The sequence below is a fragment of the Pipra filicauda genome, unplaced genomic scaffold (assembly GCF_003945595.2).
Source record: "Pipra filicauda isolate LSUMZ 115617 unplaced genomic scaffold, ASM394559v2 scaffold539_size335297_pilon, whole genome shotgun sequence".
Lineage (NCBI taxonomy): Eukaryota > Metazoa > Chordata > Aves > Passeriformes > Pipridae > Pipra > Pipra filicauda.
In genome coordinates this window covers 205681-223861 of record NW_024104686.1, presented here as the reverse complement: position 1 = coordinate 223861, position 18181 = coordinate 205681, and the positions used below count along the sequence as shown (strand labels likewise).

Genomic DNA, 18181 nt, shown 5'->3' with positions numbered 1-18181 from the left:
TCCCAGGGATGGGGCAGCCACAGCTTCTCTGGGCAACCTGTGCCAGGGCCTCACCACCCTCACAGGGAACAACTTCTTAATATCCCATCTAACCCTGCCCTCCTTCAGCTTAAAGCCATTTCCTCTTTGTCCTACATGCTCTTGTAAATAGTCCCTTTTCATCTTCTGCATTATCCTGGCTCTTTACAGCAAGGAAGAGAGAGTGAGAAACGGACCCTCCTGACCAGCACTCCCTCTCCCAGGATGTGAGATCAGGAATGATCCTCTGTCAGACACCAAAAGCAGCCAAACTGTGATGCCTTTGAGCTCTACATGGGTTCATCACTCCACTGGGAACTGCTTGTTGACATTATTGGCACCTGCTCCCTGAGAGCTCTCCCAAGTCCTCTCCATCGAGGAAAAGGCTCGACATTTTGCAGGAAGGCAGTGCTCAGAGCCAGGCTGCGGCTTTTCCCATCCCCATTAAAATGCAACCACTTCAAAAAAATCACAGTTCTTACCAAGCGAGCAGAACTGCTGATGTTTTGTTGGCTAAAGAATCTCCAGCCTGAGATGATTGATAATGGATGGGTTTCACAAAAAGCATGTTTATCTTGGGGCAAAACCAAAAAACCTGTGAATTAAACATCTCCATGCTAAAGAAATATTTCCAAGCAACACTAAAGAACAAACTCTGAGGGAAAAATAATGACTTTTCAGGATGTAAGCAAATTGTCCCAGTGCTCCCATCAAAATCCATTAGCAATGGCAACACAATACCTTGTTAGCAACTAACATTATTCATGTCTCAGAGCATGGGCAGTAAATACTGGGGTTGAATTCAAAATCATCAGGTTTGACTCTGCCATGCCTTCTAGGAAGGCAAAAATAAAGTTATCACCCCCAACTTCCCTTCCATTGGAGCTCCTGCAGCCCCAAACCCCTCACCACAGGCCAAGAGGATCAGAGTTTTGGGTATAAACCCCCCATTTACATTGCATTTCTTCATTGGAGCATTTTAATGCAAAAATCAACAAAGTCCTCAGCTTTTCTCAGTAAGCAAGTTTTGTGTTACCCCCCAGGAAGATGAAGACATGGATGCCTAAATAATCTGCAGCAGAGTTGGGAAAAGGGAGCAGAAAATTATTGCAGCACATCTCATTCCTCCTTCTTGTTACAGCACACGAGTAGCAAAAGGAAATACAGTTAATGAGAAAGTGGTATAAATAAAATATGAAGAATTGTTTTAAGCCACATAAATTAAAGACTAGCCCTCAGACAGACCTGTCATCCAAGAGCAAGGGCTGCTGCAGACTGAGCTAAGGTGGGATATCTACTTCAAACCTCTTTTCAGGTGCAGTTTGCCTTAAAATTGACTTTTTGCACCTTGCAATGAAGTGTATTTTTAAACTGCCACTGGACCTTGAGAGGAGATCAGTTCCCATCACAAGTGCACATCCTTAGAAAAACAAGACCAGGAACTGGGCAGAGGCAGCACTGTGGCAAGCTTACATTGTAATATTTGCCATCCTTTTAATTACACTGGAGAATTTTCCATGTTTTTCTTTTGGGTGCTTCTAAATTGTTTTAATTCAGAATAATATATTTGAGCATCTTCCCCATTAAAGCCACAATTAAAACTAAAGCCCCAGTACTGCCAAGTTGCACTTACAGCAAATGTTTATATTTTTGGCTGTAACTACCAATTTTACCTTTACAACATATTCATACCTTGCACATTTTCCACACTAATTTCAAACCATACAAACCTTCCCATCACTAGCTTTGGAAGAAGTTAAAAAGTCCATAAATTTATGTATTTTAATATTTGAAGAAAAGCATTGCTCAGCACCCTTTCTCTGCTCAGAGACAATTTTTACCAGTGTCTTCCCTCATTTTTCACCTGTCTCTCTTAATTTTTACCACTGTCTGCCTAAATTTTTATCAGTCTCCCTAAACTTTTACCAGCGTCTCCCTTAATTTTTACCAGTGTTTCCCTAAATTTCTGCCAGTGTCTTCCCTCATTTTTACCAATGTCTCTGTAAATTTTTACCAGTGTCTTCCCTCATTTTTTACCAGTGTCTCCCTAAATTTTACCAGCGTCCACCACTTTTGCAAGGAGCACGACTACAAGGTGGACGAAAACAGCGATGGCTGACCAAGGTCTTCTCTGAGATTTGGCCCAAAATGTTCTAGGTGACAACACCACATCCAACACTTGGGAACTCCTCCAGAATCCTTCCCAATGAAAACACAACAAACCCTTGCATTTATATATAATTTCGTACTTATTTAAACCCAAGCAGAAGACATTGGCTGAAATTCACTTCCAAGCCAGGCCTGCTCACCCCATCCCCCTTTCCCTGCCTCTCTCCAAGCCCTTCCTTCTGGATTCGCTTTAATGAAGACCCGATCGAAGGCGCATCCCGAGGGAGCAAACAGAGCTGCGACTCCCACTTTGATCTCTTCCCCATGGAGAACCCGCTCCCTGCCTGGCTCGCAAGATGTTCATGTGATTGACGTTGGCTCTGATGTACAAACTGCTTTGAACTTCACACACTCAATTCCCATCAGGCCGCGCTCATTTTTATTCTCCTTCAACAGGATTTACGGGCAGGAGATCAGCAAGTGGAGGAGATAAAATAAATTTGCAGGGGCTTTGAATCTCACATCAAACCAGGGCTCGAGTGAGCTCCAATTGGATTGTGCTCGGCCTGAATTTACACTGTAAATCAGCCTCTTTTGTACAGTTTCAGTTTAGCGAGCTGTGCATAAAAATGGCACTTGAGCAGCTGCTGAGGGGTTCACGTTGTTTTAACACTCATTTCTTTCCCCCCTTTCCCTTTTCCCTTTAAGCTGCCATCAGTATGCAAATGAAATTATGTAAGTTGGCTCAAAATTCAGCAGTTCCTTTGAAATCCACAACTAGGCCTGTTTGCTTGATTGCAGGGTAAGATTTTACCTCCTATTTTACATAAATACTTCAATATATGGTCCCCACTGCATCTAAACAGAATGCTGGAAAACAATGTTTTTATTAATAAATTGGGCAAAAAAGCTACTGATGGTTCAGTTAACCAATTTCTTCTGGCAAGGCATTAAAGTTGCTTCAATTATTTCAACTATTCTTGAAAAACTCCAAACATTCTTGCTCTCAGGAGTAAATAAAGTGTATTATTGGAAGAAGGATTCAACCCAGTAACAGGAACTATTCCAAAACCCACCTTTTCATGAGGCTTTTGGCTACATTAGAAGTAAAGCAACAGTCCAGAAGAGCAATTTCCTAAATACCTGCTGCAGTTTATGGACAAATCAAGGTCCTGCCAAGACTATGTACACTCCCTACATCTTCTACTGCAGCCTGATACTCTGCAAGAACAGCAAATACATCTTAAATTTCATTCAGAGTGGCCCACCCACTTCTCCTTTGGAAGTGCAGCTCTTCAGATATTGCAGCAACAGAAGGAACTGAATGGGATTCCCGTTATCTCCCACTTAACTGCTCAGGAGAGTAAAGATAAACACAGAAAGAGCTGTGATAAAATTGAACTCCATTAGCAAATATTTAACCATCTGTTTAAAAAAAAAAAAAAAAAAAAAAAAAAAAAAAATACCAGACCACTTTTGAAGGCAGTATCACAGTCAGGGAGTAAATGATTTTCAAATATAGGTTTGTAAACTCACTTATTCAAACAGCCCTATTAATGTTTGCAATGCAACACTGCCAAGGAGCCTGTTTTACCAACAAACATTTCTCTATTCCATTTCCTTTCAGAAATTTAGATAAATGCATTCCCTGAGCTCTTATCAGCATAGTTAAATAAAAGCAAAAATAGATTTCCAGCTGCCTTGAAACATGGATGTTTAGAGCAAGAGCAGGAACACTGATGATGCCAATGAGACTCTAAATAGATGGGTTTGGAGACCTGTGACAACTTCCCATAAAAAACCAGCAGTGAAATTCATTTCTGTCCTCCAGGGTAGAAGCAAAGAGTACAGAGGATGTTTCCACCAGTACAAAGGTGTATCCATGTCCAGTGTGGAGGTACAGCTTTATTAGCCCCCTCTCACAGCAGTGACAACACAGGGGGTGGCTTTCCAGAGCTGCCACTCTGTCCTTCTCTCCCTGTTCAAATCCAAGTCAAAGGCAACTTAAGCAAACTGGATTTCCTGCCTTCTCTCACCAAGGACACCAAGGACATGAAATGCTGAAGCACATCAGAGCAATGGGTCTCAAAACTGGGCAGGAGAGGAGAAGGATCGAGGCTGGGTTAGGGAAAATGTTTTGTCTTCCTTTAAAAGCATTGCCTGTTTTTTTGTTGGAAAAGCTGCATAGGCAGTTCTATGTCTCCTTACAAATGCATCTGATTAATAACTTAAATCCTCTTTTTTTTTTTGGGAAGGCAATTTCACTGCAGCCATGCAGGGCTTTGCTATGCTGAGAAACCACTGGTTTGTCCTGTACGGTCCCAGTTCTGTAAAGTGCATATGTGCAACTGTATCTTCACAGGTACTTATGATGCAAACACAACTTGGACTTACCTGGCAAACTGGAACTATAACCTGGCACACTGGATCTATATAAAGCTACTTCTGGAAGCCTCCTAAAAGAGCCAGTTAGCACCAATCACAGATTTTCCTAAATAAGGCATTTTGTGTAACAGGTAGATGACTCAAACATTACCCACATGTCAGACTTACCCTTTGTGTGGAAAGAGTTTGATTTTATTTCTTCTGCAAATGTTTGATATACAACACCCATTTATCTACTTGTTGTCATCCAGGCCAACACCATATTTAAGAATAAAGCTACTTCAGCTGTCACTCACATGTCAGACCATGCAAAGCTAATGCTTCCAAACTTGTTTCCCAAAACTCATTTCTTAAATCCTTATGTAGACACTTCTCACAACTGACATGTATCCCATAAGTTCCCACTGCAGGTGCAGGGAAGCTGCAGGTGCTCAGGACCTCTGATAAATAAACACTCTTTATTCTTTTCCCTGCCCTCTTGCTGACACTCTGTCACAGCCCCATCTGCACATTAGCCCATCTCAGTTCCAAGATTTCCTGAATACCTACTGAGGGCTTTTAGGCATGAAAACCAGGAGACACCATCTTGTGCACAAAGGTATTTATCCTCTTAAGGAGGAAGACACTTTAATTAAAACATTGTCTTGTAAATGACCACCCAATTCAATCATGATAGGGAATGTGTGGAGACAGCATGAAATCCGTTTCTCATGGCTCCTTCAGCAGCCTTTATTACTGAGGAGACACAGAGCCTTATTTTTCCAGCAGGGATTTCTTGGAGGATTAGAAGATGCATGTCACTTGACATCCATTTTCCTTATCTTCCATCAGTTTTGCTAAGAGCCTGGAGCACTTGATCCATATTAAGTCTGGCTGGCTGGAGCAGTGCCTCCTCCCAACTGCTCTGAGCACTTCCCTGGGAAAAGGAGCCAGGCTCCAACCTGGACACAAATACGGCCCAGATGCTTTGGCAGGTACCAGGTCTCTGAACCAACCACTCTGAGATGTCTCAAAGCTCTGCTCTCCCTCCACGTCACCATGGTTTGCCATTCCCAAACCTTGATTAAGTAGAACTGAAAATGCAAACTGATACATCTGAAGAAAGGATCAGCAAAATCTAGAGAGGAACACACAGTCCCTGCTCTGTTGACCTCCCCTGCACATGTACTTAGGCGTGTGATTAATTTTCCTTTACCCAAGCACATATTCAGACTCTTTGGTAAACCAGATGAGCATAATTGTATGATTAAATGTTTGTGGAATTACGGCCTAGGGAATAGTCCCTTGCCAAAACCACTCAACAGCCACCAACTGCACTGCCTCATCTAGTTGGTGTTGCATATTCTAATTTATTTCTTTTCACCACTGTCCAAAACAAGGCAGTTTCATTGCACAAACCTGCCCTGGTGGGGGAACAAATACACAACTGCTGTACTTACACTAGATAAACCAGTATATATTGGGTACAATATAGCAACCAAAACACGGTCAGGCTGGTAATTTTAATCCAGAACTAATCACTGTGGACTGCAATCAGTCACATGAAAACTTATTTATTTGGGCTTTTCACTGTAAATCCAGCACCACATAATGGCAATAACATAAATATTGCTTTCCATGTCATATCTTACTACTCAACTAAACAAGCAAGTCAAATACCAGGTTCATGTTATAACCCAGTTGGTGCTTTGTTAGGTCTTATTTTGTATCATTTATTTACAGTCACCAGGTGTCAAAGTCTCAGAGTTTATCTCAAGCAACAAGGCAAACCCTCTTTGAAGCCAATGCTTGGATTTTCAAGATAAAGACAAGCAAAGACAAGGCCACAAATGGATAATTTTGTTAATGGTAACAACAAATACAAACTGAAGATAACAAGCCATTAAAAAAAAACCTGAAGAAAAACTCCTTTCTCTACAGAATAGTTCAGCATCTCCCTCCCAAGTTAATTTTTCCAAAACCAATCCAAACTTGCAGCATTCCCTATGGAATGTCAATAAGTTGGACAGCAATGTAAAAGGTTGATGGAACAATCACCTGGCAGCATGAAGTGCCATCAGATTTTCAAATGTTTCTTTTAGAGGCTGAACACCATGTGAAAAACAGCCTTAAACACTGTGGGACAGGCCCTCGAATCTACCTTAAAAATACACCCTGAAGACAACGTGCTCCTGACACTGTTCTTGCCCCAAGTGTTTGCTCAAGTGAAGAGGCCACATGACAAAACACCAAGAAAAAGAACACACAGTTAAGGAGTTGTAACACAAGTATTTCACAACCGTCCTGAAGGGAAGTCACAGCCCTAAGGACATACACATTTTCAAGGCACAATCTAAAGCAAAGTATCCCATGAAAACAGCAAATAGCACAGACAAATCTTTTTCCATGTGACCTCTTCTGTAGCACCAGCTGACAAATGCTCCAAAGCAAAATATTATAATTACCGTTGCTCTAACGCCAGCACTCTTCTGCCCAACTAGAACACCCATTTTAAACATCAAGGATAAGCTGTTATCAGCAATAGCATATCCAATTTAACGTCCCACACGTGCAGGCCTCCTCATAGCTGGAGCAAGTTAGTCCACAAATTAAAACGTGGAAGAATTCAAAATATGATCACAATATCCAGGTGGGAGATGCTTTTAAAACTCCATAATCAAGTTTGCATAAACTTTCCATAAATTGAGAAGCTGTGGCTGCCCCATCCCTGGAAGTGTCCAAAGCCAGGTTGGACAGGGCTTGGAGCAACCTGGGAAAGTGGAAGGTCTGGAATGAAATGATTTTTAAGGTCCCTTCGAACCCAAACATTTCAAGGATTCTATGAAATGGAAAGTTACTCTTGTTCTTTTCAAGAGCATATGGAACTAAATGTTTAAAATGCTGGACACTGAAAAAATTATTACCCTTTTATTGGAAAAATCAGACCTTCTATCACACTTTCCTACAACTAGGAAACCTAAGTGCCTATTCTGCAAATAGGTAGCATAATAAAACATCATTAAACCAAAACAACTGCCCAGATTTAGACTATTCAAAACCCCTGTATTTAAAAAAAAAAAACAAATTTAACATGAACAAATCCAGTTTCCAAGCAATATGCTCAATTTCTGTAAGCCTCTGTATCAAACAGCAGCATGTCAACTTGTTTAACTGTAAAGCAGCATTTTTAGCATGTGATGTACTGACCAACTCATGATTTTGGATGCTTCAAAGGAGAAAAAAAATGATCCCATGACCAGCTTGAGAAGAATTATTCAAGGCAAGCAGTGTCTCAGTGCAAAAATGGTATCCTGGATTTAGACAGACTCATTTTGTATAGAAGACTGTGAAGGGTTGAACAAATTTTTTTCCTTTTTTTTTTTTTTTTGTTTCCAGTTGACTCCCAGTTCTTCTTTAAAGCTTCTCATTAAACACTGATGTGGTAGAAATGTAAAAGAATCTGAGGACAAGGTAAGAGGCACCTTTGGAGTTCTGCCTTCTCCCTTTTTCAGAGTTATCAAAAATAGCAGAAAATACAGGCTATTTTGCAAAGAAATCGTAATTTTTCTTCGTTTTTAAGAGACAGCAGAAGTAATTTCAGAATTTAATACTCACTCCATCATAGATGGTGGAATAGTACAGCAGTCTTGGATGGCAGTCAAGGGTGATGTGAGATGGGCAGTGTATGATGCTTCCACTACTTGCTTGTTACGATTCACAACATCCAAGTAACGGTTAAATTTTTCTCGAATTTTTTTTGCCAACTGCAAAAAGAAGTAAAAAGAAATATTAAAATTAAGTCACTTTCTCTATATTACTCATTTCTTGGTAACCAACATCAATGGAAAGTAAAAGCTGCATGTGTTAAATGTAATAGTTGTCTGATTTGCTCATTGGACTTTTATTTCAGTGGTTCAAGCACTGCAAATCAAGTAACTAATAATACTGGCCACAGAAAGCAGTAAAGGCAAAAAGATAAAATACATTTACAATCTAGAAGTGGGTGCTTGAACTTAAAGAGTTTTCCATGTATGAAAAGTGTACTTTCCATTGCATCAAACTTCCCTTTCATTAAGAACCGAGACCTGGAGATGACTCTGCCTGTACTACTGGCTTAGGACTGAAGTGCTCCAAGGCCTCACAAGGATGTGATGGAGACTAAAACAGGCCACAGGTCAACTTAATGAAGCTCTAGGAAAGCCCAAATAATAGTGTTAGAGAAGCCATCACCTCCACAGAATTTTCCTGCTGCTTCAGGAGCAGACAACAGCAAATCTCCCATTGCACTGAATCTTTTTACAGAGCAACCTCAGGATCCAGGGAATCCCAAATACTGCCATGAATATTTCTCTGTCCATCAACAGCTTCCTCAATCAGGTGGATCTGTGCAGATGTATTTCATTACTCCTTTCATGTAGATTTGGGCAAAATAAGCCCTCCCAGCTCTTGCTTTTCTGCTGTAATCCCTGCTGCTTTCCTGGGAGGCTTCACAGGCTCTTGGCTGAGCATCACCTGAATGATTTTCTTCATCGATCTCTCAGCTCAGTGAGCCTCATCACAAGCTACAACAGTTTCAACTACAAACTTCAACTACAAAATGAAAAATCTCTAATTGATGTTATAATATAACAGAAAGAAAATAATAATAACGGTCTCGCACCAGTGAAATTCCTCCTGAAGCCTTCTGCTATCAGAATTCCCTCTGAGGAAGGCAACCACTTATAAATAAGGATAAGGTTTAGAGGTTACACTATTGTAAGAGCCAATTTCTCTCCTTTCAGAAAGTGAAAACAAAGACTGTCGTCCCTCCCCAGCAATTCTCAGGCCTTTTAAAAGAATTAAACTTTAGAAATAGAAAACTAGGTACTTCAGCCCTTCTTTTTAATATTTCTTAAAAGAATTTAAATAAAAGTAAAAATAAATCAACAAATTTTTGCGAACAAGTATTTCCAAGTATCAGAGCTGGCTGGTGTGTGATTTGAAGGACTTTCTGCAGGCAGAGCTCCCTCCACGCCAGGCAGGCTCCAAGCAGTGGGAAGGCTCCCGGTGTTAACAAGGGCAGAGCCTGCTGGGACACATCACAGGCCCATTGAAGTCACTGTGCTGTCAGATAAGAGCTCACTGGTGTCTCCTTCATTAGGCCCTTCCCAAAGAGCCTGACTAATGACTCTGCCAGGGAAAACTGGAAGGGAAAAATCTGTGGCTGTTCCTTGAGCAAACGTGACAGTAAACACAGTTAGGAGGAGGCGTCAGATTTTACAAGAAACATTTACTGAGACTTGTGCTCCTAGTCTTTCATCAAAGTGAGAAATTAATAAAACAGATCAGGCTTTTTTTTTTCGCTCTGCACATTCTGTACCCTTTTCACATCAATACTTCTATTATATTTAATCATCAGCCAGACACATCCCAAATGAAAAAGAATAATCTCTGAGCAATACACTGAGGTGTTGAATATTCAGGAACACTGCATTTTGCAATTCTGCTAACTTCTCCAGAGCTAAGTCAGCTCCTTACTCCACACTACTCCCCTCTCCTTCTCCCTGTACACCCCAAACTCTGCAGGGATGATTTAACGGAGCCACTACAAGTGCCAAGAAACGCCGTCGGTTTTTCCACATCCCCTGGACCAACAAATGTCTTTCCTAACTATTACTAACAGGACATTTTGTCATGATTTACTTTGTTATGTGAACAACGAGGCCCACTCTGATACAGCATTGCCTTTGCCTCCATTGTTCCCAGGGAATGCTGCAGCTCCACGACAGGTCTCCTGGGAGCACAGGTTTTAATAGGACCTTGCTCAAATGACTTGCAGAATTATACCTAATTAGCTTTGTAGAATGATTTATTGCCAAGGCACCAGAGGACTACTAATGGGCTGCTCCATGTTAGACATCTAACACTATTAAATTGCTCCCAGTTGTTAGATAATAAGCTGTTTTACAGTAAACTTTCTTTTTGTCTGGCTGTACTCAAATGTGTAGATTCTTCTGCAGAGTCTCAAACATACACAAGCCAAATTTCCTAAATTTCCATTAAAGTTTTGTGGGTACAAAGTCTCTCTCTATGTTTAGGCAAATGAAATGGCTGTGCTTAAGCACAAAATAAACCAGATATTTGAATCTGTACTTTTTTTTCTTAGTTTTTCCACCTGAAATCATGAAAAGGGGAGAGAGCTTAACTTTGCTGAGAAAAGGCCCATATGAGCATCATTAGCAGTAATAAAACCAACACAGAGCCTCAGAACAAAAGGCCTCTGGTTGGGAATCACGGCTGGTCTCTGATAAATGAAGGCTGTACAAGACGAGGTTTCAGTGTTGATGAGTTTTCACCTTCGAGGTTGAACGATAAAAGCACCCCCCAGCCTTTGAATTTCACCCTGCTGTGCCGAGTCTAAGGATCTGACAAATCTGTTTTTCAGAAGATCCTGTACCTCAGAAGCTGACAAGAAGCAAATGCTTTGTTCCTAAACTGCATCACCCACCGAAAAACCTCTGAATGGCTCAAAGTCGTTACGTTACTTTTATTAAACGGGATCCAACACTCTGGTCGGGGCAGAGAGTCAAGTGCATGTCAGCAACGAGGGACCTGAAGCCTCCCAGAGCTCCACAGACATCCATTCCCTGCCCACAGACAGAAGCACAGTTGGAAGAATTCAGTTTGTTTAATCTAAAGAACTCTAAAAATACTGTTCTCTGATAGCAAGACAATACTCCCAACAATCCAAACAACCTTAAAAACAGCAAACTCAAATAAGTCACCAATGGTGAGATGATCCAAAAACAATTTTCTACTGAAAATTGCTTACAATGAATAAACTATGTTAAGAAATTAAAGGTAACACACCAACCAGACAAAATTACTAAAATTACTAAAAACAAATGGTTCTAAATCATCAATTTGAGAAGTGCTAACCAGATGAAGCCTAACGAAACTAACTTAATTTTTCTGCCATAGTTGGGCTTCAGTGGAGCACAAAATCCAGGACAGTGAACAGGCATTCCAGCCCTCAGTGATTAAAACAACAGCAAAAAACAATCCATCCTTCCCAGCTCCTCACGGCTGCACATGCACATGTGCACACTCACATCATTCCCTCCCAAACTTTATTCAGCTTGCAAAGTGATGCACTCATTACTAGAGCCTGTCAGAATAAAAGCTGCAGGCTTAAATCACCTTCTCCTCTTTCTAAATAAAACCCTAAACTTTTTATCCAACATAAACTCTGCTTTTTTTAAACTGCCTGGAGCTGAAGAGCCGCTGGATACTGATGGATGCCAGACCCACTCTGGTTACAAAGCCTCAAAGGGGCAGAGAGAAAGAGATAACAAATAATGAAAGGACAGAGCAGTGAACTATTAAACTATTCTAAAGTAATTGTTAAAACATTTTTAAGGCAAAATGCAAAGCTGTGTCCTGAATCAGGCACACACAAGGGGCAGGTTGCTGATATCCCACCCTTGGGTGGGTACCAAGTGTGACAGACATTCCCTGCTCCCCCAAAAATGATCCAATTCACGCATTTTAATGGAGACTAAATAAATTTGGATACCTTGAGATTGGCATAAAATGTTATCATCTCTGGTTGATTCACAAAGTGAATTCACCTCACCTTAAAAACAAAAGCACGGGAAGCCTCACTTGGCATTCCTCTTTTTTTTTTCAGATTTCTGTATTTTCTTCCTAATTTCAATAAACAAAACAATAAGCCATGAGTGCTGGCTCCAAACAATGCAGCCATTAGCCCTATTTTTTCCATCTTTCCTTTGGCAGCTGGCAGGCAGCCAAAGCCTTTGGCTTTGCAGACAGGTTGGACGGTAACACCTGGTTCTATTACTGCAGCACCCATGGGTAATGCACTTCAATTGTCACCATCTCCACTGACAACCTTTCATCACAACATCACTGAGGTTCTCTAATTTTCCCAGAGACATTTGCCTCATTTGCATAGTTCCCTCAAGCTTTTTTTTTTAAAGCTTCTTCCCCCCTCAAAGCTCCACAGCTCTGAAGTCTTCCCTTTGCAGGGAGCTCTGAGGGAAAGCAGAGCTCCAAGGTTAGGTTTTATTTCTGGCTGTAGCTTGAAAGCCAAGGTATTTTTCATGTTTTCAAGACTGGATATAAAATATGCATCAGTGGGGTTGACAGGCACGGATGCCGTAACGGACTCACAGCCAGGGATTTAACACTGTCAGGCTCCTCAGAAAGTACTGCTTATAAATGGAAGAGTTTAGTTATAATTTTTAGTTTTAAATCCCCTCTGTCAACCAGAAAAATCTGGAAAAAAGTTCCTCTCTCCAATACCCACCTGGCACTCCTCCTGCTCTATCACAACTGTGCATCCATAGATTCTTTTTAAGAAAATTTTAATATATTTATTCCTAATGTGCCAGGCTCTTAAACCACTGCTTCTGTACCAATCCTGAAGAGCACGGAGGTCACCAGCAATGTGACTCAAGAAAGGATCACAGAATCACCTTCAACTTCTTCCCACACCTCTGCTTTAACAGATTCAAACCATTCACAGAATCCTAAAATGGTTTGGGTTGGAAGGGACATTAAGAATCATCTTGTTCCACCCCCTACCATGGGCAGGGACATCCTCCACCAGCCCAGGCTGCTCCAAGCCCCGTCCAACCTGGCCTTGGACACTTCCAGGAATGGGGCAGCCACAACCTCTCTGGGCAATCTGTGCCAGGGCCTCACCACCCTCAAAGGGAACAATTTCTCCCTAACATCTAATCCAAACCTGCCTTCTTTCAGTTTGAAGCCATTCCCCCTTGTCCCATCACTGCATGCCCTTGTGAAAAGTCCCCGTTCCTACTCTTCTGAGTGATACTGAAAATATACTTAATCAGGATACAGGAAACTACTTTCCAATATGCATTTCTTCAAAGAGACCAAGACTCATTTGAGGTTTTCTACTGGCCAGTAACTTTGGCAAAGCTTCCCCAGACTTACTCCAAGGAGGATGTCAAACACGGTACACAACAGAAACTAGAGAAAGGGCCAATTCCTGAATCATTCTGGAAGTACATTAAACACAGTGTAATTGCCTTTTATCACTTTACATCGATGTAAAGTTCAACGTGGTGTGAACATCCCACTTTTCACAGCCAGGGAAGATGTGCTGAACAGCCAAATGGAGGTTTTTCAGCATATTACAGATATATTTCCTCTCCAAAGAGTTCAACAGCTCTTTGCCAAACCCAAAACAAACTAAATAAAAATTCAACCCAACCCAGTGCACACCAACCAGGTCTGAACACCCTGCACCTTGTTGGGACAGACAAAAATACAAGGAGTTATTACAAATCTCTCTCTGCACAGAGAGATTGTTGCTGCTGTGCTCCAACTTCTCTCTCCAAAACTGGGAAATCTACTCCTGCTCGAGATCATTTCTCTGTCCTTTCTCCTCCATGGAGCCCCATTTCCTACTCTCCACACCACAGAAACCAGACATCTGGCAGGATGCTGAACACACAGTTCCTTGAAATCAGCTAATCTAGATTTTCTCTAAGAAAACTACCCCTCTTCCACTTTATTTAGATCACTAGCTCACACCACTACATTTTCATATCGTATGCGAGTTCTCTGATATTGAAATAACCTACAGGGAAAGAATCCAAGTTATTTTTGGCAATGGCCACACAATTTTTAATAACCTATTCAAAGCAAAAAAGGTTTTATCTGTCAGGTACAATAGTAATAACTGCAGACCTTAAAAGTGTAACCAGTTCAATGTCAACAGGTAAACTGCTTCTTGTGTGGCACGAAGGAAGCCAAGGGTATTGAACAGTTAGGCCTGAAGGCCAACAGCTGGAGTTTTTCACTTTCTCAACAAATTGAAAGTCATTATTTACACAGTTTGGTATTAAAAAAAACACCACCCCCACAATAATCCACTGGTCTGCCAGAAAAAATCCCAGTTGACATAAATCCATAATTAATTGCCTTTGGGTATCAGTTGCTAAGAAAATGTTAATGAATTACAAAAACAGGAATGAGAGGCAGGGGATTTCATTTGCTTACATTTGTTTGCCTTCGCTCAAGACGATCCTGTTCCATGTCCTACTCTCACTCATAAAACTCCAGTTATATTGCTGGTGATTCATTAGGGCTAAAAGATCTGGTTATTAATGAAACAGAAGTGCTCAATTATTCCTCTATCCATTTCACTGCTGAGCTTTTAACCACAGTAATTGTGCTTCACCGGGGCCTCATTTTTCTCCTCTGACAGCTCCGAATCCATCACACAACCTCCAGTGTTTAGACAGCTATTTATATCTACTTAGGCTGAATACAGACATCTGCACTGGGGAACAAGCAGAGTCTTTTGCTAAGTGGAGAATCGATAGTTGGGACTTCAAAGAAGTTTTAATCCAGTTTCTTGGTTTCCCAAAAACACTTTTGGCTTTCAAAAGCCATCTGATACGTATAATCCAGCCCACATGGCCCTTCTGCGGCGCTCAGACCACCCAGAACTACTCCAGAAAAATGCTGCCCTACACGACACAAAGCCAGGAAACCCTTCCTTAAAGATGTCAGGATGGTTTGGGATTTAAACTTTTAAAGTCAGGTGACAATTACAATCTCATGGTCCCTTTGCATGCTGGCACCCACCTGGGCGTGATCACAGGGAAGCCAAAGCCGGAGGGCAACAGAGCTGGGGAAGAGTCTGGAGCACCAGGAGCGGCTGAGGGAGCCGGGGGGGCTCAGCCTGGAGAAAAGAGCCTCAGGAAGGACCTTCTGGCTCTCTGCCACTCCCTGACAGGAGAGTGGAGCCAGGTGGGGTCAGGCTCTGCTCCCAGGGAACAAGGGACAGGATGAGAGGAAAGAGCCTCAACTTGTATCAGTGGACATTTAGATTGGATATTTGGGAAAATTCCTTCCTTGAAAGGGCTTCCCAGCCCTGGCACAGCTGCCCTGGGCAGTGGTGGAGTCCCCATCCCTGGAGAGATTTAAAAGCCATGTGGATGTGGCACTTGGGGACGTGGGTCAGTGGTGGCCTTGGCAGTGCTGGGGGAATGGTTGGACTTGATGACCTTAAAGGTCTTTTCCAACCTAACCCACCCTCACAATCCCATTTGAATCAGCTCTGCTTTGACTTTTCCTTGGTAAAAGTATTTAAAAAGACTGGAAATTTCACCATTTACAATAAGCACAACTTAGAGTGTAATTTTTTTCTATTTTACATGACCAGTTTTAGTGCCCATGAACATGCCATGCGCTGATCTGCTCTTGGAAACCAGCAACACCCCTCATGCACAATCGGGCTGTCTGCACTGCTGAGGAGTAATTCCCTTTTCCCTGGGAAAGCCCCACTCTGAGGCACTTTTGTTTTTACTGAACATTAAAACTGGTGTGATAGGGGTCCAGGAGGGTCAGGTTACTTGCTGAAGGTTGTGCAAGTGAGTCTAGGCTTAAACTGGAAGGAAAAGCTGGGTTTTTGTTCCAGGGCAGCAGCCACCTCTTTGACCAAAACCCATCGTCTTTACCACAAGGGATGCACTTGTGAACATAATTAGTACCTCAGTTTCCTGAAGCCTATAAGATGATCTATTAATCTTTTTTTAAATGGATCCAAAATTAATTTTAAAATTACACACATGTATTAAAATGCAAGCAGGCCTGTACTGAGATGTATTATCTCAATGTTAAACTGAAGAGTTCAATGCTCAAGTGTGTACTCATAAGCCCTCACAAAATTAAAAAGCCCCACAACCACAATTGTTATGCACAAGTCTGTAGCTGTCTCATATTTCCAAAAAGCAATCGACATCATTTCCACATTCACAGTGACATTAGTGATTTTGCTCTGAATTACATCAATTTTAAAAGAGACAATTTCAACACGAAAGCCTGTCAATTAATGGGAGATACTTCATGAGGGTCCTTTTGATTCCAAGGGACAGCCCCACAAAAAACAGATGGAAAACCTTTTCATGGCAATTCAAAACTCTCAAATGCATCATCAGCCCACACAGGCCATCTCCATTTATATTTATTCCATTGGTTGTTATCTGATGTGCTGGATGTTAGGAAAGGGCCACAAATCCAGGCAAAACTGCAATCCCTAAGCTGACTCTGCCTTGGTGACACAGTGAGAGTTGGGAAGGGACTTTTGGACTCACCTGTTGAACTTCACTTTCTCCATTCGATATTTTCTCTGTGTACACAAAGGAGTTGAATATCCTCTGCAAGAAAAACCAGAAAGGATGTGTAAGAGACTTTTTGTTATAAATGCCACATTAAACAAGCTCCAAAAGGCAAATGAGGGAGGAAATCAGGTCGGAGAAGGACCTAGGAAGTCTCCAATGCCAGGTTTACCCAAGGGGAATCATGTCCGTCAGTATCTGTGGATCTGCATTGGTTTTGAAGGCAAGCACATAACAGGGTTTTTCCAAAACATCCGTTTATTTATCAGACTGACATAAGGTGCTAAAATCAATATCACAAAGCTACTGCTGTGCAAACTATGACCCTTCTCTTGCTGAATATTTAACCCAAGACAACTATTTTTAAAAGTACTTGTTTCCAACTAACACAAGAGGCTGTGAGCCAAATTTAGACATATTTGGTATCTGGAAAAAAGGAAAATGAGACCCGATTTTGAATATAACCAGATCAACCTCACTAATGGCAAAAATGGATGTATCAGAAGATAGAAGTGAGAGCTGTTTCCTCCCCTGGGGAAGCTCCCCATCAGTTCCCAGAGGGACAGGAGTGCTTCCACAGGTGACAGCCACACTGCCATCTCTGTTTACTTTGCACTGGTTATGTGGAGGAAAAAACACTCAACATCTTGTTAATATTCAGCTTCCAGACTGAAAAATAAGATTGGAATCCCTGAAAAGTTTGCCTGATACACTTAAGTTTCTCTTGCAAGATTTCTCATTTCCAAGGGCAGCTTGGGCTATCCCCACTGGTAAACATACAGTGTCCCTAAAATATTCCTTTGCCATCTGTCTTAATAGCTGCAAAATACAGCAGAGTTTTCAGAGAACAGTATCGTGCAAAACAACAATAGTGCTGGTTATTCACTATCAATAAATGCAACAGTAATACCCTGAGGTTATTTAGGCTGTGAGACATTTCTCTACCAGACTCAAGGGGAGCTGGGATTTCACTGATGGAATGGATTATTAGTGTTAAGTCAAACACATGACATCACATCTGGCGAAGGACAGTGATTCATAAAGGCCCTGGTGAGTCTCTCCCTTAGCTGTGAAATCATCACTGCTCCATGACTCCAAGAGGTTTTTTGAAGCAGGTTCAGCTGATTTCCTCCTACTAAAGCTATAACTGGCCAAACCAGCCTGGAAAATCCTTTGGTGTGCTCTGCTCCCACTTACCATCATCACTTTCCCTTTATCCCTCTCCCTCCTGTGGACTTGAGGAATTCCAAAAATTTGAACTCTTAATTCTGAAGAAGCCTTTGGAAGGGCAGCAATAAATCTCCTTGGTTTACAAGTCTCAGAGAGCCAAGAAAGGGGGGTAGGGGAGGAAAAAAAGGCATCTACTCTTAGTACATTGAGACTTCCTCTTCATCCAGACCTTTGTTTAAAGTTCTGCTTGGGCACTTTAACTACAAACATGTTGGCTTTTTTTTTCTCCCTCATGAGATGAAAAGATAATTTAAACATCAGAAGAAAATACATTAAAGCATGTCATTTTGATGCAAAATGTT

At 41.5% G+C, this 18181-nt stretch overlaps 1 protein-coding gene across 2 annotated transcripts in view; it reads right to left on the bottom strand.

The window, feature by feature from the left end:
- The window catches only part of CACHD1 (cache domain containing 1), a 93685-nt gene that overhangs the window by 45489 nt on the left and 30015 nt on the right, over positions 1-18181 (bottom strand). For both annotated transcript variants that reach the window (XM_027747946.2, XM_027747947.2), the window contains exons 2-3: positions 16626-16688; positions 8107-8255 (exon numbers count right to left, since the gene is read on the bottom strand). In XM_027747946.2, coding sequence (XP_027603747.1) covers positions 8107-8255; positions 16626-16688 — 212 coding nt within the window. The remainder of the gene's footprint in view (positions 1-8106; positions 8256-16625; positions 16689-18181) is intronic.